A 19,946-nucleotide genomic window follows, 5' to 3' on the forward strand; every position below is an offset into this window, starting at 1 on the left:
CTAGCTTTTTGACCTTTGCTGATTCCCGTTTGGCGTGAACAGTACCTACTCGCCCAAAGCCGTGTAGGTTGATGAGGGGCGGTGAATGTCCATACCATTTTGTGAAGGGGAGTTGCTTGGTTGAGGCGTGGCGCGTAACGTTGTATTTAAACACTGCGTCGCGCATGGCATACTCCCAGTACACCTGTGGGAGTTGACTGTGGTACAGTGCGGAGCGTGTCGCCGCCATGAGAGTACCGAGGATACGCTCGGCAATTGAGTTCTGTTGTGGGTTGTAAGGGATTGTGGGGTTAGGGGTGATGCCTAGCTGGTTGTAGAGGTTCATGGCAGCTTTAGAAATGTATTCCCTGGCATTGTCGGTTGTAAATAGGCGTGGGGGACGGCCGTGCGTGTTTGTGACAATGCGCAGGACTGTGTCGACAGCTGGAAGGACGCGGGTTCGGTTTGGAGCGAAGTAAGCGAAGGCGTATCTGGATGCTGTGTCTACAAAGATGATCACGTATTGGTTGCCTTGTAGGGACGAAGCGGTGATCGTGCCGCAGACATCAGATGACAGAGCAATGCCGATGTCGTACGTGTGGTGAGTCCGATGGTGGGGTTGTGGTCTCCGCTTTCCGTGGGCGCAGCCGGTGCAGCTTAATTTGGGCGGCTTGTTGGTGCGGATATGCGGTAGAGACAGGAGCCTTTCACGAGCCATGGCGCTGATTGTGGGAAGCTGGATGTGGTTGAACACAAGGTGCCACTCGTGAAATGCTCTCTCAATGTCCGTGGGCGAACGATGCCGGGTATGTACAGTAGCTAAGTGTACAGGTTTGTGGGGAGAAGGAGATTGTGGTTGTGTTGCTGATGAAGAGATACGACCCTTGGAGGGATTTGTGGCTCGTGCCGTATTTGGAGGTGAACGATTTCTTTTAGTGTGGGGAGAAGCCGTGTACGTGCGCCATAGGCGGTAGGCGTGCCGCCTGAGAGCTTTAACCTGTAGCCGCGTCCTGTCCACGGTGCCACTCCGATGACTACGTTGTGGTCATATTTGTGGAGTATGTTTGCCTGGTTGGGTAGAATTAGCACGGGACCGTGGCGGACGGCAATGTCGTGAACAGAAAGAAGGTTTGTGCGCAGATCGGGGTTGTATACGGCAGGGAGTACAAGCTCAGTTTTCTTGCTCGTCGTCAGTCGAAGCTGCACGGAATGTGTAGTGCGCGAGGAAGATGAGGTGGCCGTATTTGTGGTTAGCGGCTTTCGAAGTTTGCGCATGTGCGGGAGAGAATGGTTGATATGAGAGGGGTGTGCACCGGAGTCCAAAAGATACGTACAGTCGAGTGTGGGCTGCCGCTCTTGACCGACGTTGTCCAATTGACGCGCCAGGTGTTGCATTTGCTCCGGGGTCAGGAGGGGTTGGGTGGTCTGAGTGATTTGCGCTTCTGTAGTGCGGCGGGACTGCTGTCGCCCACGATGAGGTCGATTGCCGCCCCTTTTGTGGTATTGTTGTCGGGGACGGTTTTGGTTTGTTGAATTGAACGCTTGCCCGATTTGAGTGATCTGGTCCAAAGTGAAGCGTGGAAAACGGTCGCTGCCCCGGTATCTGCCGTAGCGTCCGCGGCCTCTCCCGCGATGTAGTCTGGGATTGTGTGTTTCGGGAGCCATTGAGAATGAGCCAGCTATGGGGCCTCCGACCAAGTTGGAGTTTTTGGCATCAAAGTCACGGACGTCCTGCAAACACGCGTGCAACGAACTGATGGACGAGTGTGCGCCGGTGAATTTAGCTGTACGAACTAGGGCAGAGAACTTTGGGTTTTCTTGAAGGCCGTCGAGCATAAGATTGACCGTGGTTGATTCTGCTTGTATTTTTGGATAATTAGCTGCAATCATGCGCGCACGCAGCGTGCGATGCTTTTCGACGAACGCTTGTACGCTTGAGCCTTGGGCGAGGGTGATCTCCTTTGCCTCAGCTTTGAATACGCGGTGTGTGAGATCCTCGTTGGACACGAGTGCATCTCGTAGTGCGTTGGTGATTGTAGCGGGGGTGTCGGTGAATGTATCTGCGGGAATGATTTGTAGTACTTCTGGTTCTAAGCTAGACATTATCATGGTGTTGCAGCTTGCCAAAGCTTTGGAGTAGAAAGTGTGTTCCTCACCGACATAATTAGCCAGGTTAAATTCGTCTGTGAGGAGGATTTCGAGATCTCTTTGACGGAGGACAAGCTTGAGTGCACATCTCCAAGCGTGGAATGTGTGTCGGTTGAGGCTCGGTATTGTTTCTGTGAATTTCCACGCAAGGGCAAGAAGTCCAATAAGGGCTTCCAGGGTGTTGCCGGACTGGGTCTGGCTTGGTTGTTGTCCGGGCTGGATGTTCGACATGGTTTGAATTGAAGACTGTAGCGTTTGAGTTTGTGTGACTTGTCGCCAAAGGTCTCCTCAGATATCTGTTGTGTCCCGGTAGTGCCGGCGTTTCGTGCGAGGGCTCAAGTCCTTGAACTGGACAGGATGGTGAATTGTTGGTTCGTGTGCGTGAAAGAGGATCACGCCAAGGTTTGTGAGGGATTAGGGCACGGGAGAAAAAAGGGGGAAAAGAGGCGGAGTGAAGCTCGAACGCGATGATGATGGTGATGATGTGGAGCGAGGCTCAAACGCGATGATTATGCGGGGCTAAGCTCGGACGCGGGCGTGAGAAGCAATAAGGCTTGTTTGACTAGCAGTGGAATGGGTGAGGGTCCATAACCTATGATCTGTGAGAGTAAGACGCCTAGCCGTCGTCGACTCAAGGAGACGACGGCTGGACCTTTTAGTCAAGTCTGTCACATAGCATTACAGGGCCACTGTGTAAGCACAGTGGTCTCTATTCCTGATGACACTGTGGGATGCGCAGACGGGGTCGCAGATTGGGCCAACGATGCGTGGGCACACGCCTTTTGGTGTACAGCGTGGCAATGAGTGAGGACGGGAGACGAGCCATGTGGGCGTCGCGGAGGGAGACGCTCATTTGGGACCTGGAGACGGAGAAACAACTCGGCGACCCCATTCACGACTGGGCACATCCGGTCAGGGTCACAATGAATGCCGACGGAACATGGGCTCTGTCCGGGATGCATGGTGACAAGGCGCTTAAAGCGTGGAATCAGCAGTGCCCAGGCACTCTGGTTATGCAAATGAGCACTTGGAGTTGTGGGAGGCAGAAAAGGGAAGGCGAATCGGTCGGGTCACGGGACTCAAAGGAGGTGTCTCGAGCGTTGCGATGAGTGAAGATGGGAGGCATGTCGTATCGGGAGGTGCGGACAGCACGGTGAAGTTGTGAAACACGAGGACGCAGAAGGAATTAGAAAATGGGGTAGATGAGAACGGTGCGCAAGTGGAGAGGGTTGGGATGAGTGGGGATGGGAAAACGGCGGTGGCAGGATGGGGGGATGGATCGATACGAAGGATGGAGGTGGAGACGGGACAACAAGTTGGAGAGGGGATGGGTGGAACAAAATGAGGTGTGATGCGTTTGGGAGTGAGTGAAGACGGTAAGAGAGCGATTTCGGGTTTGCGGGACGGCAGGATGCGGGTGTGGGACCTGGGAGAGATGGGAAAGATAACAGAGGTGTTACCGGGCCATGACGACTGGGTGCGGAGTGTTGCGATGAATGAGGACAGAAGCCGAGGAGTTTCTGGGTCATATGACAAGACTGTGCGTGGGTGGGACGTGGAAAGCGGACGGCAAGTGAGGAAAGCAATGGTCGGGCATTCCCGTGATATAAATTGCGTAACGCTCAGCGCGACGGACAGGTATGCAGTCTCGGGCTCAGAAGACAAGACGGTGCGGGCGTAGGACGTGGAGAGCGGGACGGAACACGAGTGTGGTGTGGAGTGTTGCGATGAGCGCGGATGGACGGCGGGCGGCATCTGGATCGTTTGATACAACGGTTCGCGTGTGGGGCTTGGAGAGTGGTGGGCATGTGGGTCCTGAGCCACATGCCAGGCTCTATCAGGACACTCGGGACAGCTGCAGCGTGTGGCAATGAATGAATACAGGACATGGGTTGTGTCATCGGACTTGAGGGCGATACGAGTTTGGGACGTGGAGGGCAGGGGCCGCACGCAAGTGGTGAGTGTCGACAAAGTGGGGTGGGCAGCGGCGTGTGAGGGGTATTTGGGGCACGGGGAAGGGAGAGGAGAGAGGAGGGAGCGGCACGATGAGGAGGCGAGAAGCAGGACATGGTGGAGAGGAGGGACGCAATTTTGCAACGGCAAAAGGGCCAGGAGGACAAGTCGGGGCGCACTTTGGCGCTGGATGCGTTCGACACATGCGTGTGCATTGCAGTGCATGGGAATCAAGACAGCGATATATTGAGAGCCGGGAGTCAAGTCGAGGGGGTGGACGCCAACGAGTGGACGTTATTGGGAGTGCCGATACCATCGGACCGAGACGAGTCCAGTCTAGTCGACTGCTGTTGGCAGCAATACCATCTATCGGCTGCGACGCGGCGGGAAGGCCGGGGATGTGGGAGGACGCAGTTCCGCATAAGAACCTACCACCTTCTCCTGCGGATGGAGACGGCAGTGCTCGTGAAGGGTCACCTTCGCATGAACGTAGACAACCATAACTTGGTATCGTACGTGCCATCGATGCTATTCCTCATTGCACACCCTCAAAGAGAAGTGGAACGGCGCGGGGGTGATTAGCCTTCCGCTGTGCAACTTGACGCTCGAGGCGGCGATGGGCGAGCTGGGGACATCTCTTGTTTAAAGCGAGATGGTAGGAGTCGCAAGACATCCGCGGATCTGCAAGAAGAGGAGCGTCGGGCTCAGCAACCCAAAACCTTTCACAGTGGAAAGATTTCGATCTGAGAATGACAGTATCCTGCCGAGAGAGGGTTATCCAGAGAAGGGCGGAGGAGAGAATTCCTCGGACAACTGGGGCAGGCAGGACGAGTACGATGTCGGACGTCGTACTCGGTGAGAGCCTCCATGAGAGATATGCACAACGATTCTGTCCGGGGAGTGGACTATTTTGTGCTGCAGGAAACTTTTGTGATTTCCGGAGCTGTCCGTTCTGAGGGGAGCTGAATTGGGCGTAAATTTACTGTAACCCAACGGTAACGTACAGTATTTAGGATGGCGCCACTAACCAATAATGCCATGAATCTTTTGAAATTTGAAAACCACGAGGACGTCCAATCACGCATTGGGAGTACACTTGGTATGTAGCGTGACTCTGCTTTGCTCACGCGGCGGTGTCTGTGACGAGCTTGGTTTTGCGCCGGTAAAGTCTCTGTGGTGTTTTTGACGAGAAGCACGCTAATGTCCTGCCGAAGAACAATATATCGTGTTTTGATATGTCAACCGGACGAACAACGCTTCTTGATGCGTGCGGAGGGTGGCGAATGGGACTTACCGTACTTCATCCGTGAAGACTTCTCTCATTCAAACGTGCGATCCATCATTTCTTCTGTTCAAGAGATTTTTGGTATAGATGAATCCGTGCAGGGTTTTGTTGCGATAGCCGAACTGCTTGGCGATTTTTGCGCGTACCTGCCTGAGACTGTTGAGGAGAAGCGCTGCATACAACCGTCCAAAATGCTGCTGTTGGAAAACTTGCAAGAGCTTCCGGGGCTGCCATGCGGCTGGGAATGGCAGGATGTCGAGTTCCTTCGAGCGCATGATATCTCCTTTTCTCGCGACACGGACTCGGATGTGGACGACCGTGGTCCGAAAATTGTAAAGAGAGTCACACAATTTCTGGAGAAAGATCTCACAAGCATGACAGCTTTGTGGCAGCCGCGGTTTCGGTATGGTTGGCATGAGAAGGCTTTAACGTGGATGAAAGCTGTCATCGCATCGGATGGAGGCGAAGTAGGCGATAAATTCAGGCAATACCGATTCGACCCGGCATGCACCATTTTGACGGTGGAAACAAACATTGGTAAGTACTTTCTTAAAGGTACGGATCCGGGATCCGGAGAGGTGGATATGACAGCATGTGTAAGCAAATTGATGCCGGACCGAACGTTAGACGTGGTTTCCGTATCGAATGAACTACAAAGCGTGATTTCGAGGGAGTTGAATGTTATGAAAGATTGCGATCAGAGCATCACCAAGAAGGAATGCCTGAGATTTTTAGGAAGACTTCAGTTGGACTCGTTGCATCATTTAGAGAAGCTCGAGGCCGGGGGATTCCAGGTTCGTGGCCCGCGAGAGCTGTGCAATGCAGTGGATTCTTGGATTGTGGACGAAGATCTATTTGAAGATCAAGATTACCTCATGGGGGTATATGCTAAATTTGCACCGAAACTGAAAGCAGAGATAGAACGATTGCAGGAATACAGCATACCGCTTACTCTCACGCATGGGGATTTTGCCAGTCGGAACCTAGGTCTGAAGAAAGGAGGAGACGGGTCGCAACAGCTTGTTGTATTTGATTGGCAATTCGCTTCGATATCGCACCCATTCTTTGACTTGCGAGAAATACACGAAGAGCAAAACCTCTCGGAAGAAGAGAGGCGGTGCTATCTAGAGATGTGGAGGGAATACGAGCCAGTGGAGCGATGTGAGGAACTGTACGAGATCGCGCACCGGTTGGGATGGCTCCTGAAGCTTCACGGAATCGCACGAGCTAACAACTCCAAGCGACCAGAATTACATTCTGAATGGCCATCTGCGTTCGGTCAGGCTGTTCTGAGAATGCATCCGCATATACTACATGACATCTTGTTCAAATGAGCAATCCCCGCTTTGTGTACAAGGCTTGGTGTGGTGCGGCTTTGGGGGTAGGGAGTACAACAGTTGAACGATTCATGGACTTATCTGGCACACTGGCATCTGCCACACGTTAAAACTGACGGATTGTTGCAATTTCTACATCACCTTAGGGATGTAATCTTTCTACCGATTGACATTGCTAAATTGAGCCCCCCTGTCTGCTGAAACCGGTCGAGTCGAACAACAGTAGAATTCTACGCAAATCAAGCCCATGGCCAAGGTGCACATCATCGAAAGACCAAAGTGATTTTTATTGCGGGATAAGGTGCCGATTGCACCTTCCAAGACATACATTACTTGGTCGCGTGCTAGTTTTCACGTTTGGCTGCCCTTTGCTTATCAGTCTGGAGGGGAGGAGAGAAGTTTTGAGAACTATTACGTGAGCCTCGAGCGGTCCAACGGGTTGCGGCATTGATTGCATGTCAAGCAGTTACGGGTACAGCCTGTGCAGAATGCAACCATCCTTTTCTGAATGCATGCATTCCTGTCACACTTCCGAATGATGTAGTGGTTCGGGTGATGTCCACACCTCTTGCACTTGTCAGTTTTGACGTCAAACACACTTGACAACGAAACCCCGGATCTTGGACAGATCAAAGTCGGGTCGGTGTGCTGGTGTGACGGCATGAGGCTCTAAATGGTTCAGCGCCTGCGTCGTGAGCTCGGGCCCGCTTGATACTGGTTGAGGGGGAAAGTGAATAACTTGAAACCGGGACTTTTGTTGGATGTTTGGGGTCCGGGTGTTATGGGAAATGGGAGTGAACAAGGATGTAAGTAGCACTGCCGGAATTTCGTCACGCGCAGCGGCAGAGGATATCAGGGGGAGAGAGAGGCGAACGTTGGAGAAGGATCGTCTCGAGAGAGCATAGGAGCGGCGAGAGGAGAATAGGTAGCGGATACTCCCAGGGAGTCACTTATTAGGAACGGGTCTGAGGGCCAGTCCCAACATAACAATGTGTCGTGGGCACTGTACAGTGCGCGAAACTGTAATAAATACACCCATCGACAAGGATCAATCTGACACTTCGTGACCAGTCCGTCCACAAACAGCTACGAATGCGGGTCTGACACGCGCCAATAATAACGCATATCAATCAAGAATATAGATACAGCGCACCACTGTCGAGATATCTTTAAAAACCCGAGCGCAATTGTTATAAATACGCGAAATATGATATGACACAAAACATAAAGGAGCATTTAATACTTTGTTGCACCACCCCGCGCATCCATGACAGCATGCATACGACGGGGTAGGCTCTTGTACAGCTTTAAAAGAAGGTCCGACCCCACTGTAGACCAAGCCTCTTCAATGGCATCCTTCAACTCTCTAACATTCTGATAATGTCTGCCTCTTGCGTACACCATTCTAGCCATGACTCCCCAGACATTCTCGATAATATTCATGTCTGGGGACTTAGGAGGCCACGGTAGAGTCCTTATAGAATGGCCAGAGAGCCAAGTTCTTGTAAAATTTGAAGTATGAATCGGGGCATTGTCCTGCTGGAACACCCAACCCTGCCCTTCCCCAAATACCTCTGAGCTAAATGGCAGTAAACCGTGGCGCAAAACATCAACATACTTAGTAGAATCCTGTCTTCCATCCATAAAAACAATAGGAGAAACACCATATAAACTAATGGCACCCCACACCATAACCGAAAATCCCCCATTCTGTCGCTTAGAAAAAATTCGCTCTTTGGTGCGGAGATCATGCCAGTACGAGGCAAAACCATCAGGACCATCACCATTGAACTTTTTCTCATCGCTAAAGACCACAGTATTCCAAAACTCTTCACCCTTGCTTATGAATCTACGGCACCACTGGACCCTATTCTCTTTATGCTGAGGGGTCATCTGTGGTGCCGTGATCATTTTTCTATACTTGAGATAGGGCACAGCGCTCAGTATTTGTTGGACGCATCTGTGCCCAATCGGCAGTTTGAGCTCAGCCTGAATACCTCTTGCGCTTTCCTCTCCTTTTAAAGCCATCCTAATTATAGCCCTCTTCTGCGTCTCTGAGATCTTCTGATTTCCTTTCCAGTGTTTAGGATGTTTGTGTTTAAACCCCAGCCTAACTACAGTCTGTACGGCTCCTACGGAGCGATTGACAGCTTCCGCAATGCTCCTGAATGAAATGCATTCCTTGTGGAGAGCCAAGATCTGGCCACGCTCAAGATCGGTTATTGCGGGGCCCCGAGGCATTTCTTCTTTGTTCTGGATAGTTGAGTTGTATTGATATTGTAAAGGAGCAGTTGCAGTTTACGTTGGGATGTTTTGAGGCTTATATAGCGCTTTACGGTCCTGTTTTGGCGCCCTAAAGGTACTGTGCTTTATGGTATTTCGCGTATGTATGCCAGTTTCGCGCGACTTTGCGGAGCTAACTCCAAAACCGTGTCCACGTACAACTGGCGGGCTCTACAAATGTTTATTCCTTGATGTCCTGGTACTGTACGTGGGGCGATGCTTTAAAAGGGCAATCGGAGGTGTTGTTTCCGTGGTGGTCGATGGGTGTATTTATTGCAGTTTCGCGCACTGTACAGCGAGGACAGCGCTAGCCCTAAGCGACTGGCAGTGTCCGCGGCGGTGCGCCGCCGGTCCCAAAATTACAAAGGGGAATTTTACCGGGTACTTAAATCAAGGGGAAATTAAAGGGACTAGAAATCCGGGGGATACTCACGCACTCACGAGACAAGACCCCCGGTGGCTTTTGTGGCCTTTCGCTTCGCCTCGCTCGATCACCTCCGTTCTGCTCCCTCCGCTGCGCACGTTCAGGGAAACCGAGCCTCAGCTTCCGCTCGAGACTAACATTCCTACCACAGTTATGGGCCCAGGGAGTGGTTCGGCCCGCGATCGCGAGAGCCGTTTAGACCCTCCCTTCTTCTATCCGGATGGAGATCTTCAGGATTGGCGGCGGAAAATCGCTCGCTGGGTAGACCCTATAAAGTCTGCCGCTGAGCGTGGCACGGATCGCGTGTACGCCACGGTGTACGCCACCCTTGGGCGCCAGCTCTATGAGCGTGGCTTGCCCAGTGCTCAACAGTCAATTGTTGACGAAGCACAGGCAGCAAGAACGATCGATTTTAAACAAAACGATCAAGTCGCAGCCGTTCGAGACATTGTGAATCTCATCGCCATTGACCCCCCGATTGCTATGGTATCAAGGCTGATAAACTCGTTTCACAAGGTACCAACCTGCCGCCGGAAGAAGAACGAAGATCTCTCTGTTTTCGTGTCACGGTTCCGAGGACTGGCTGCGGAGCATCTTATGCATTCCAACGCATCGACGTCTTCCCAGATTGGTGAAGTCCTGGCAATCACTTTGTTGAACAATGCCAACCTCGAAGAGGGCACTCTGACTAATGCCAAGCTGCAGTAAATTTCGTTGGCTGAAGCTCGGGCTGTCGAAGTGAATCCGCCAACAACGAGGTCGTTCTCCACCAAAGATCTCGACGAATTCAAGTCTGTTATTGAGAGCGCAGGAGAGCTCCAAGGTCCGTTGTACTTCCGTACAGACGATGAAAATGGTCTACGGAATGCCCTCCGTAAGTACCGCTCTCAAGCACGAGGGACAGGAAAGAAAATCCAGGACGCATTTCAGAAACTGTACACCAATCCGCAGGAAGATGAAACGCCTAATAATTCCGTAGCGGGTATCATCTTGTCCAAGGCGAAGCCTTGCAAGCTTCACTTAGATGACGCCGTTTCTGTCCTTGGAAACTTGACCCTCACGTCAACACAAGGTCCCTCGATGAGCATGAAGGACGTTGAAAGCCTCGTGCAGCGCAACGTTCGACAAGCACTTCTCGCCGTAGGGCATAAGGCTTCTGGAGCTGGATCCGACAACTTCGCCTATAATGACGTCGTACGCAATGGAGCTCGTGGACGTAGTCGGAACCCGCCCAGAGGAAGACGCAAGCGCCCTCACGAAGAAGTAGGAACCCGCTCCTACAGGACCACCTGTGCGGAGTCTGGTGAGCAGGGACACCTCCGTGGTGATCTGCGCTGCTCAGCGTCCGACCATCACGCGAAAAGACGAAGAACCACTGGGAACGAGTACAAATCTCCTGTTTTTTTTCGTCCAGGCTCCCGTCTGGGACGCCAGGCTCCCGTCTGGGACGCAGAGACAACTAAGTCTCGTTTCCAGGCGGGGAGCCAAGTCCGACGTCTTCTCCTCACGTGAGGACCCCAATCCAATTTTAGACGATGGCTGTCCGAGGAGTGTCGGCGGCATCCAATCCGCGGCTACACTCTGCGTGAAAATGGGAATCAAGCTATCCATTCGTCCTATCGATTGCAAACCATTCTATCACGGATATGGAATGGAGTGTAGCGAAGCCGAGCTTGTGGCTGCCATATGGGATATGCCTGTTACGGACATGTACGGGACAAACATAACAATTCCGTTCTACGTCACAAAGGGAATTGGCTTCCTCCTTCTCGGCAACGAAGTGCTCCACAAGTCAAGATTGCTCGGACCAGAGAACGCCCTTGTCATACCACCTGGAGTGTGCGGCCTCTCACAGAAAGAGGTCGTGCTTCAGACATATAGTGAACAAATCTCCCCGGAAGATAAAGACGCCAAGAGAACGTACTTGTTCGTGGTACCTTCAAAGACTTCGTCTTTCGAAACGTACTTCGCATCTTTGCGCTCCCTCATTTCGAGGCAAATGGGGCATCGTTTCGGAAGAACCAAGTTTATGGACGGAAAGGTGGCAAAGAGGTTTGCGCTCAAGCTTCATGGCTCTTCCCACTTGCCCCTTGACGATATGCTCGAGTTATGCAAACGAGGATCTATCCTCTCCTCAGTTCTTAGGCAAGCCCTCACCACTGTTGCATCGAAATGTACGTCTTGCAAGAGCACCGGAAGACCTTCCAACTCGAGAAAGGTCTCTTTCGGAAAGCTCCTCTCATCTTTCAACGACCACGTTCAGCTAGACTACATGTACATCACAGAGCTGAGTAATCAGCCCATAATCCACATCGTCGACGTACACACCGGGCTTTCCGTTACCTCACTCATGACTACACGAGAGATGGACGAGGCATCCCGTGTGTTCGATAACAAGTGGTGTGATGTACACGGTCCTCCAGCTGTTGTATCATCTGACCCTGAGTTCAATAACTCCGTGTTCAAGGGCTTTTTGCAGTATGCAGGGGTCAAATTCCAGCCCCGTCCTGCTCGAAGACACAACAAGCTTGGGGTGGTTAAGAGCAAGAATGCGGTGGTCCGGTTGATAGCCCAAAGGATGACCAAAGATGCACAGTTCTTCATGCAGACTCGCAACGTGGAAGTGGAGAAGTCCGACGTTCTTTCCCGTGCAACATATGTGAGCAACATACTGTACGGTAGCAAGAGAATGAGCAGCTTTGAACTCGCTAGGGGCTATACTCCTTCCATCGCTGGACTCCCAAAAAGTGTTGTGACCGACCAAATAATCGCTGCTCACGAAGAGCAAGTTGCCCGTCGGGCCCTCTTGATGCTTGACAAGGGCCGGTCACCCAACACCGTCCTTCCCGAAGACCTTCGACGTGGCGTCCTCGTCTACTACTTCAAACGCAACGTCAAGTTTGGCAAATGGGAATCCGGGAATGTACGTGCAGTCGAGCCGCACATGGTTATTGTCTCAAATAACCCGGAACATCGTGGAAAGCCAATTCGGGCTGCGTATGAGGATGTGCGCATAGCTCCACGGTCACCCTTGCTGTTGGATCTGAACCAGATTGGTTACGTTTTCCCCCGGTCGTACGCCGTCGTTGATACGGATGACACTGAGGTAGCGATGAACCAGCATCAAACCGACAACGCCGAGTCCCGGAGCCAAGTTTTGCCGACCGAGGATGATCTCCCAGCAAGCTTTCCGTCGGAAGAGGGAAACGACGTCCACCCTCCTCTACACGATGACATTCTTGAGATCAGAAAAGACGGAGAGGACTCAAGAGTACATGCTGATGAAGATATCGCAAGGTACTTCGAAGAACAGCCTGCCTTCTTTGCGAATACTAAGAAGTCTCCAAGCTCACGCAACCTTGAGAGACCCCTGCATGAAGGAGTCACTCCTTCAGATCCGGCAAGGCAACAGGGCACTCTCAACAAACCGTTTGACCCACCTCGTCCTGAGAAAGACATCGGTGAGGTGAGAGTCACGCCTCCCCCGGAGCTGCCGTTTGAACTCCAGTCCATGGAGCAGGATGTCCTGCGGCAAGTAAAAGGGATCATCGGAGATAAAACCGCTTCGGAATTTCAACTGCAGTTCGTGCCCCGATGGCTGCTTGACAAAGCCATAGCTGCAGAGAAGAATAACTACGACGGTGCCTTTGAAGAAGTCAGGTTGAGTTCCATCCCTAGAGGTGCCAACATTATATCATCGCATCATTTCTTCCAAGTGAAGACCGATGGGGAAGAGGACAAACTCCGGCTGAAGTGTCGAATGGTGCCTCACGGCAACCGCGACAAAGATAAGGAGAGTGTCCGGAAGGATTCTGCAACTGCACAATTCCCAGTGATCCGACTGGTGTTGTCCATCGCCGCCGTCTTGAACATGGTCATAGCCACAATCGACATTAAGGGTGCGTACCTGCAGGGAGGTTACCTTTCTCGAGACATCTATGTTCGACCACCAAAAGGTTGGGCGGCCCGAGGGATTCTGTGGCGACTTCTTAAGCCCGCCTATGGAATCGTCGAGTCTGGAAGACTCTGGCAGCTAACCATAGAAGGTTGGATGTCTCGGCAAGACATTGTACCCATCCCTGGTATGCCACAACTCTTCATGAAGTTCGGCGATGGAGGTAATATTTCTCTTGCTATTTGCAAGGTCGTGGATGATTTCCTGGTAGTCGGTTCACCAAGAGAAGTCAACGACTTCCATGCTGCCCTTGCAAAACGATTTGAAGTCGGCCGGTTCGTCGTAGACCGCCCGCTAATCTTCAATCGCCTCCACATTTCGCAAGGCCCTGATGGTACAGTGCACATCGATATGAAAGAGTACATGGAGAAAATCGAGTTTCCGGCGCTGTCTCGGGAACGGAAAAAGCAGTTCCACGAAAGAGCCACCCCGGAAGAACTCACCTCGTACCTTGGCTTGGCAGGATCACTAAACTTTCTTGGTCATGGTGTCCTCCCGCAGGCTTCTTTTGCAGCAAGCTACCTCCAGCAAGCTGTAGGCAACCTAAGAGTCTCTGACTTGGTTAACGGCAGTAAGGTTCTGAACGAACTGCGGGGCTTGACTCCACAGCTGAAGTACTGTGCTCCCCCGATGCTAGACAAGGACCCTTCGTATTTGTGCTTCTCCGATGCTAGCCATGGTTCCACTCATATGGGCAGACCGGATACCTCTCCGGGATATACCTGCCTGCGGGGGGTGCCGGTGTGTACCATGTCCTTGATTGGCATAGCTGCAAGCAATCCCGAGTGGCGTTTTCGTCAATTGGAGCTGAAATACTTGCCGCAGCAACGTCAACAGACCGTGGATCGCTAATGGCCGAGAGCCTCAAACGAGTGTACGGATCGGACGTCCCGCTTCCGTTTATCCTCACGGTTGACTCGCACGGCTTGTACTCAACAGTGACGACGCTCCACGAAGGGACAGATTACCGTCTCCGACCCACAGTAGCACGAATGCGAGACTCCTTCGAAAACGGAGAGATCGCTACGATGCAGTGGATTGCCGGCAAACTGAACCTTGCCGACGCCTTGACGAAGAGAAACTTGGAAATGTTCCGAAAGCTGAACAAGGTCATGCTGAATGGAGTGCTGGACCCTTGCATGTTCGATAAGGCCAAGCGGATCCAGTTTAATTAGCATCTACGGCTCATCGATTACCATCCTCCTCCTTGTCTGAGAGGAACCAGTGGTAAAGGGCTTCTTCTTTCGCGAAACATACTTTCGCTTACGTTGAACTTCGGTGGATATTTTCCTACCACCACCATGACGCTTGCGCTTCCCAACTGGCTGTTTGGTGAGGCGACGAAGCTCCAGAATGCCGAGTAGGTCGACCCCATCACCAAGACAAGCGCTCAAGGTTCCCTTGCCCATCTGTAGTGCAAAACGCTCTGTGCAATCATACACGAGCTGCCTTTTGGCATCCAGAACGACGACATGGTCGATTTCTTCTCCTGAACTGTCCATTCCCCCTAACCTGGACAAGAAGATCCCATCACGTTGGGAAGCCAACCACTCTTCTTCGTCAACACGCTTCGGAATCGAAACCTTTTCCAGGCGGTAAGAGCCCAACCGCTGTTCGAGCCACGCTCCAGCTTGGGCGACGCTCACGGCTGGCATCGGATGGATATTCATCATGGCTAGTGCAGCCACTTCTCCAGCCAGCGCGTATAGTCCATTCCCGATCGCGGCTCGGAAACACTGGCCACGTGGAGAGAACACGAAGCTGGGAACGTTCGTACGGCGGTGGAGCGTTGCAGCCGAATCCCCGCGAGCACCGGGGCATCGAAGTCTGAAGAAGTGGTCCATCCGGCGAGTGCAAGCTCGGTGCAGATTGTCCAAATATCGCGCCTCGGCGTGAGCATCAAAAACTATCTCCACTTGCAAGCCGCTCCCGTTTTCCTTCACCTCCAAGTCAGACTCGACCTCACTGCTCAACTCCATCATCTGCTCCAAGCTACCCACGGCCCTGTGCGACTTCATGGTGTAGAAGTCGATGGGCCAGAAGGAGCGATGTCCCCCGCGGTCGTCTGCTGAGGCAAGGAACCCCCGCTTGCCAAACCGTATGTCCTTCCCGGACGAAAACACAATACGCCGGATAGTGTAGTCCGTTTGGTCAGCCCCGGGGTCCATCAGCCGAGAACCCCAAAGGCTCAAGAACCCGAGTTCCTCGAGCATTCTTTCGGGGAAAAAGCGACCACGGCGCAACGACAGCCAATCCCAGAGCTCGCCACAAACTTCTCGGGGCAATCGCACACTCCTCATCAGTGCCTCCTTTGTCACTGACACCACCTGGGAGCCACTGTGTAGCTGAACGCGGCACTCGCCATCCAGCATCTCCATTCCGGAAAGCGGTGCGCGTTTAGATTCCATCGAGACCCACCGCACGTCAGGCATCGTGTAGCCTCACGCTCACCCCTCCGTACCGTGGCCCGCGGGCGCTTTTATCGGTTTCGGTCAGGGCAGGCGCGAGGCGGAGGATGACGAGACGAAACGGAGGATGACGAGACGAAGCGCTCGACGCCGAGACGAAGGGCGGAGCGCGCGGCAGCTGCAATGGATGAGGCCCCAGTAGGGGAAATTGAGAATGTGATGCTTGGCGCGGTGGTGCGGTGGCGCGGTGGTGCGGTGGCGCGGTGGTGTGGCGGCGCGGCGAGGCAGATTGTGACGACGGAGCTCAAACAGATCGCGAGATGCGCGACGGGCCCAAGGAGAGGAGCCGGAAATGCAGCGCGATTTAAGAAGCGGGTGCGTGGACGCGCGAAATGGGGGACCGATCGCAGGTAGGGAATGCGGTGTAAGGCAGGAGCCCGAAGGAAAAGGGAAGAAGGGATAACTCCGTAGAGGAGCACGCGGTGCATAAGGGGAGCCCGCTGACTGGGGTCTGCCAGAGAGTCGGACCACGTTCCCAACGGATATACTCCGCCGTCGGCGTGCGCATGTAGTCGGCCGCCGCTGGCCGCCGTCGAACGTGGCCCGACGGGGGGTGTGTCGTGGGCACTGTACAGCGAGGACAGCGCTAGCCCTAAGCGACTGGCAGTGTCCGCGGCGGTGCGCCGCCGGTCCCAAAATTACAAAGGGGAATTTTACCGGGTACTTAAATCAAGGGGAAATTAAAGGGACTAGAAATCCGGGGGATACTCACGCACTCACGAGACAAGACCCCCGGTGGCTTTTGTGGCCTTTCGCTTCGCCTCGCTCGATCACCTCCGTTCTGCTCCCTCCGCTGCGCACGTTCAGGGAAACCGAGCCTCAGCTTCCGCTCGAGACTAACATTCCTACCACAGAATTACTATTCCGCAACGATGATCCCCTTCTAGCACAGTTGTGCCTCCCGCCGAGTAGTCGATCAAGTGCGAGCGTCGCTTGCTTCCGCCATATTCCGACGACACTGATGTTGTGCCTGAAGAAATGAGCTTCTTTCCCTCGCCCACAATGACCACGTGTTGCAAGCCTCAACGTGGAGTGAGAGTCGCTGCGGGTGGGGAGCATGGCCCCGTTACCGTGCCCCGTTACCGTGCGTTTCGCCGCCGAGTAAAGTGACGGCCTGCCTGGAAGGCATCGCCCCCATCAAGCCTCTCGGCCGCCAGACAAGAAGACGGCGCGCCGGGTGCGCGCGATCAAAACGGGCGCGCGGCCACCTGTTGCGCGACTGCTGCAGATTCAAGCCGCAGTTTAGCTTACCCGGGCCGCCGTCCGCTGTCCGCCGTCCGCCGCACGTAACTGCGCCCTCTCTCCACGTGCTTATTTCGCCGCGCCCCACGCGGGGCACGGCCGGCAGTCGTTGAGGTGCGGGCGGATGGCCCGTGCCGGCGGGTTAGCGCAAATCGCGCCGCCGTGCGTCTTCTACGCCGCACGTGGCATGGCTGCAGCTCCGCCCGCAAACGCTTCCCGTTCAAACCACGCGCGACTCGCAGCGCAAGCACCAAGCCGCCCTGCTTCCCGCTCGTGCGCAACAATGCGCGCATCCCTTTCAAAGCGCGTGCGTCCGAATAAGCGTCGCCGCCGCCGTTGCTCGCGCCCTCACCCCGACGCGCTGTGCTTCCCTCCCCCTTCCCCCGCTCTCCCTTGCGCGCGCGCGCCCCCGTCGCCGCCGCACGTATGGACAGCGCTCGAGACCCCGCTGCGTTCTAGTCGCGTGGCGGACGCTTCCCCGCTGCGACCCGGCTTGCAGCAGCAGCGGGATGGGAAGCTGGGGCGCACTGTTCTCGCCGCTGGCAGAGTGTGGCGGCAGCGGGGCGCAGTCTAGACAAACTCATAGAACATCTTTCGTCGTCTCTACTCTCGCTCCTACTTATCCGTCTCGCTTATCCGTCTCGCTGCTGGCTGTGATCAGACAGCTTATCGCGGTGGGTCTGTCACTGGAGGCCGCTTGTGTTACCTGTGCCGGCCAGGACACTTTTCCCTTTTGCCCAGTGCTTTTCTCTCCCAGTAACCGATGCCCCTTGCAAGGACGGTGTTCGTAATTGGAGTGAGTGATGACGCTGACGCTCCGCAAAAGGGAGAGGCCCAAATGTTTAGTAAAATTGAAAATTATGGTAAAATTGAGGAAAAAAGTTGGCCTCGTTTAAAAAGTTGGCCTCGTTTGCCACTTGTCTTCTCACACGTGTGGACCTGTGCACGTGGAAACCTGTGCACGTGTACCCATCGCCTCTTCAAAGTGAGATTGGCACCCGCTTTGACCCGGTCTGCAACGCTTCTCAACACCGTTCATTCACGAATACCTTTATATCTTCACTCGCCCGCAACTAATGGCCAGCTGCCTGCACATCATTGCATTGCACAAGATATTAAATTGAGCACAAGAGCGCACGATGAACGGAAGCAGATCGCTAGTTCATACATACGCATACCCGCGATTTCGGGTTGTTTTTTCATTTTTGCTTTTTGCTTGTTTATTCATGCAGAAACTAAGAAACTTCATGATTCTTCATGAAGAAACGACTTTAGACAATGGTAGCCACGACTTACACGTTACATCTCCATGATGGAGATGGGCTACAGGGACCCTTGGAAGGCATGGGGGATCTCGATTTGGATGGTTGATCGCGATTATCGGTGGGTCACTTGAAGAAGGCCGAAGTGGTGATTTTTTCATTTTGCAGCATTATCTGGCAGTTTTTGCGCGCAATTGCGCGCAAAAACATGATTTAATGAAATCGCGGACGCATACATACACATACATAGATTGCAACGTCCGTGAGGCGAGCTTCTCACGCATTCATAAATCAAAAACAAAGCAAAAAACCGTGAACGCACTACTACTGTCACGGGCGGCAAGCGGCCATCGCACTTCGATACTTACTTACACCACTAGCTTCATGATAGCAACCAGATGGCCCGCCCCTGCAACTGCGACCCCGTGATCGTGGTCTATCTGCAAGTCTATTGGATTGTCCAACTGGGCCAAGACAGCCTCAGACCCATCCTCTCGCAATTGCACAATTCTTCCCCCCTCCCTTGCAAATATTTGTGATGTTCGTCCTGCGCGGGAAGCAGTACCAAAGTCTGCCGTCTTCAGGAACCGAGCTGTGATTTCTTCCCAATCCTCTTCCCACCCGGTATGAAGTGTGATCCCTCTCTCCACGTCCCACACCCGCACGCTCCCGTCATACGATCCAGATACCACACGTCTTCCGTCCCCACTCATCGCAACGCTAAACACCCAATCCGTGTGTCCAACTAACGCGTCCCCGACTTGTGCTCCCGTCTCCACGTCCCACACCCGCACGCTCCCGTCATCCGATCCAGATACCACACGTCTTCCGTCCCCACTCATCGCAACGCTAAACACCCAAGCCGTGTGTCCAACTAACGCCTCCCCGACTTGTGCTCCCGTCTCCACGTCCCACACCCGCACGCTCTTGTCCCGGGATCCAGATACCACACGTCTTCCGTCCCCACTCATCGCAACGCTCCACACCGAATCCGTGTGTCCAACTAACGCCTCCCCGACTTGTGCTCCCGTCTCCACGTCCCACACCCGCACGCTCTTGTCCCGTGATCCAGATACCACACGTCTTCCGTCCCCACTCATCGCAACGCTGTACACAAAACCCGTGTGTCCAACTAACGCGTCCCCGACTTGTGCTCCCGTCTCCACGTCCCACACCCGCACGCTCTTGTCCCACGATCCAGATACCACACGTCTTCCGTCCCCACTCATCGCAACGCTACGCACCCAATCTGTGTGTCCAACTAACGCGTCCCCGACTTGTGCTCCCGTCTCCACGTCCCACACCCGCACGCTCTTGTCCCACGATCCAGATACCACACGTCTTCCGTCCCCACTCATCGCAACGCTAACCACCTCATCCGTGTGTCCAACTAACGCGTCCCCGACTTGTGCTCCCGTCTCCACGTCCCACACCCGCACGCTCATGTCCCACGATCCAGATACCACACGTCTTCCGTCCCCACTCATCGCAACGCTACGCACCGAATCCGTATGTCCAACTAACGCCTCCCCAACTTGTGCTCCCGTCTCCACGTACCAGACCCGCAAGCTGTTGTCATCAGATCCAGATACCAGATGTCTTGCGTCTCC

The 19,946-nt window shown here is 53.7% G+C and overlaps 7 protein-coding genes; 1 reads left to right on the forward strand and 6 right to left on the reverse strand.

Annotated features, from left to right (window-relative positions):
- Positions 1-2,795: 2,795 nt before the first annotated feature.
- CHC_T00002229001 (hypothetical protein) lies at positions 2,796-3,089 on the reverse strand. Its single transcript, XM_005713074.1, has one exon. The coding sequence runs from the start codon at positions 3,087-3,089 to the stop codon at positions 2,796-2,798; it is 294 nt and encodes a 97-aa protein (XP_005713131.1).
- Positions 3,090-3,138: 49 nt separating this feature from the next.
- On the reverse strand, positions 3,139-4,305 carry CHC_T00002230001 (hypothetical protein). Its single transcript, XM_005713075.1, has one exon. The coding sequence runs from the start codon at positions 4,303-4,305 to the stop codon at positions 3,139-3,141; it is 1,167 nt and encodes a 388-aa protein (XP_005713132.1).
- A 680-nt stretch (positions 4,306-4,985) lies between these two features.
- CHC_T00002231001 (hypothetical protein) lies at positions 4,986-5,165 on the reverse strand. The gene has a single exon (XM_005713076.1). It carries the CDS (start codon positions 5,163-5,165, stop codon positions 4,986-4,988), a length of 180 nt encoding a protein of 59 aa, XP_005713133.1.
- A 391-nt stretch (positions 5,166-5,556) lies between these two features.
- On the forward strand, positions 5,557-6,831 carry CHC_T00002232001 (hypothetical protein). XM_005713077.1 is given in 2 exon segments: positions 5,557-6,699; positions 6,700-6,831. 1 exon segment carries the CDS (start codon positions 5,557-5,559, stop codon positions 6,697-6,699), a length of 1,143 nt encoding a protein of 380 aa, XP_005713134.1. The 3' UTR covers positions 6,700-6,831.
- A 3-nt stretch (positions 6,832-6,834) lies between these two features.
- Positions 6,835-8,595, reverse strand: CHC_T00002233001 (hypothetical protein). Its single transcript, XM_005713078.1, has 3 exons — positions 7,946-8,595; positions 7,298-7,637; positions 6,835-6,861 (listed from the first exon to the last, which is right to left on the reverse strand). The coding sequence occupies exons 1-3, from the start codon at positions 8,593-8,595 to the stop codon at positions 6,835-6,837; spliced, it is 1,017 nt and encodes a 338-aa protein (XP_005713135.1).
- Positions 8,596-18,704: 10,109 nt separating this feature from the next.
- On the reverse strand, positions 18,705-19,049 carry CHC_T00002234001 (hypothetical protein). The gene has a single exon (XM_005713079.1). It carries the CDS (start codon positions 19,047-19,049, stop codon positions 18,705-18,707), a length of 345 nt encoding a protein of 114 aa, XP_005713136.1.
- Positions 19,050-19,914: 865 nt separating this feature from the next.
- Positions 19,915-19,946, reverse strand: part of CHC_T00009164001 (NB-ARC protein) — a 2,718-nt gene continuing 2,686 nt past the window's right edge. Inside the window, exon 1 of the mRNA XM_005713080.1 lies at positions 19,915-19,946. This exon is cut by the window's right edge and continues 2,686 nt beyond it. Coding sequence (XP_005713137.1) covers positions 19,915-19,946 — 32 coding nt within the window.

Source organism: Chondrus crispus, genomic scaffold, assembly GCF_000350225.1.
Source record: "Chondrus crispus Stackhouse genomic scaffold, scaffold_130, whole genome shotgun sequence".
Taxonomy (NCBI): domain Eukaryota; phylum Rhodophyta; class Florideophyceae; order Gigartinales; family Gigartinaceae; genus Chondrus; species Chondrus crispus.

Bases quoted from the DNA above. Each gene is read 5' to 3' on its own strand.
- CHC_T00002229001 (XM_005713074.1), bottom strand. From the start codon at position 3,089: ATGCATCCCGGACAGAGCCCATGTTCCGTCGGCATTCATTGTGACCCT.
- CHC_T00002231001 (XM_005713076.1), bottom strand. From the start codon at position 5,165: ATGCGTGATTGGACGTCCTCGTGGTTTTCAAATTTCAAAAGATTCATG.
- CHC_T00002234001 (XM_005713079.1), bottom strand. From the start codon at position 19,049: ATGAGTGGGGACGGAAGACGTGTGGTATCTGGATCGTATGACGGGAGC.
- CHC_T00002232001 (XM_005713077.1), top strand. From the start codon at position 5,557: ATGCTGCTGTTGGAAAACTTGCAAGAGCTTCCGGGGCTGCCATGCGGC.
- CHC_T00002230001 (XM_005713075.1), bottom strand. From the start codon at position 4,305: ATGCACTGCAATGCACACGCATGTGTCGAACGCATCCAGCGCCAAAGT.
- CHC_T00002233001 (XM_005713078.1), bottom strand. From the start codon at position 8,595: ATGACCCCTCAGCATAAAGAGAATAGGGTCCAGTGGTGCCGTAGATTC. The intron at 7,638-7,945 runs GTATTAAATGCT...ACTCCCTGGGAG, and splicing joins GCGCGGGGTGGTGCAACAAA to TATCCGCTACCTATTCTCCT. The intron at 6,862-7,297 runs GTTTGACGTCAA...GTCAATCGGTAG, and splicing joins GGGGTTTCGTTGTCAAGTGT to AAAGATTACATCCCTAAGGT.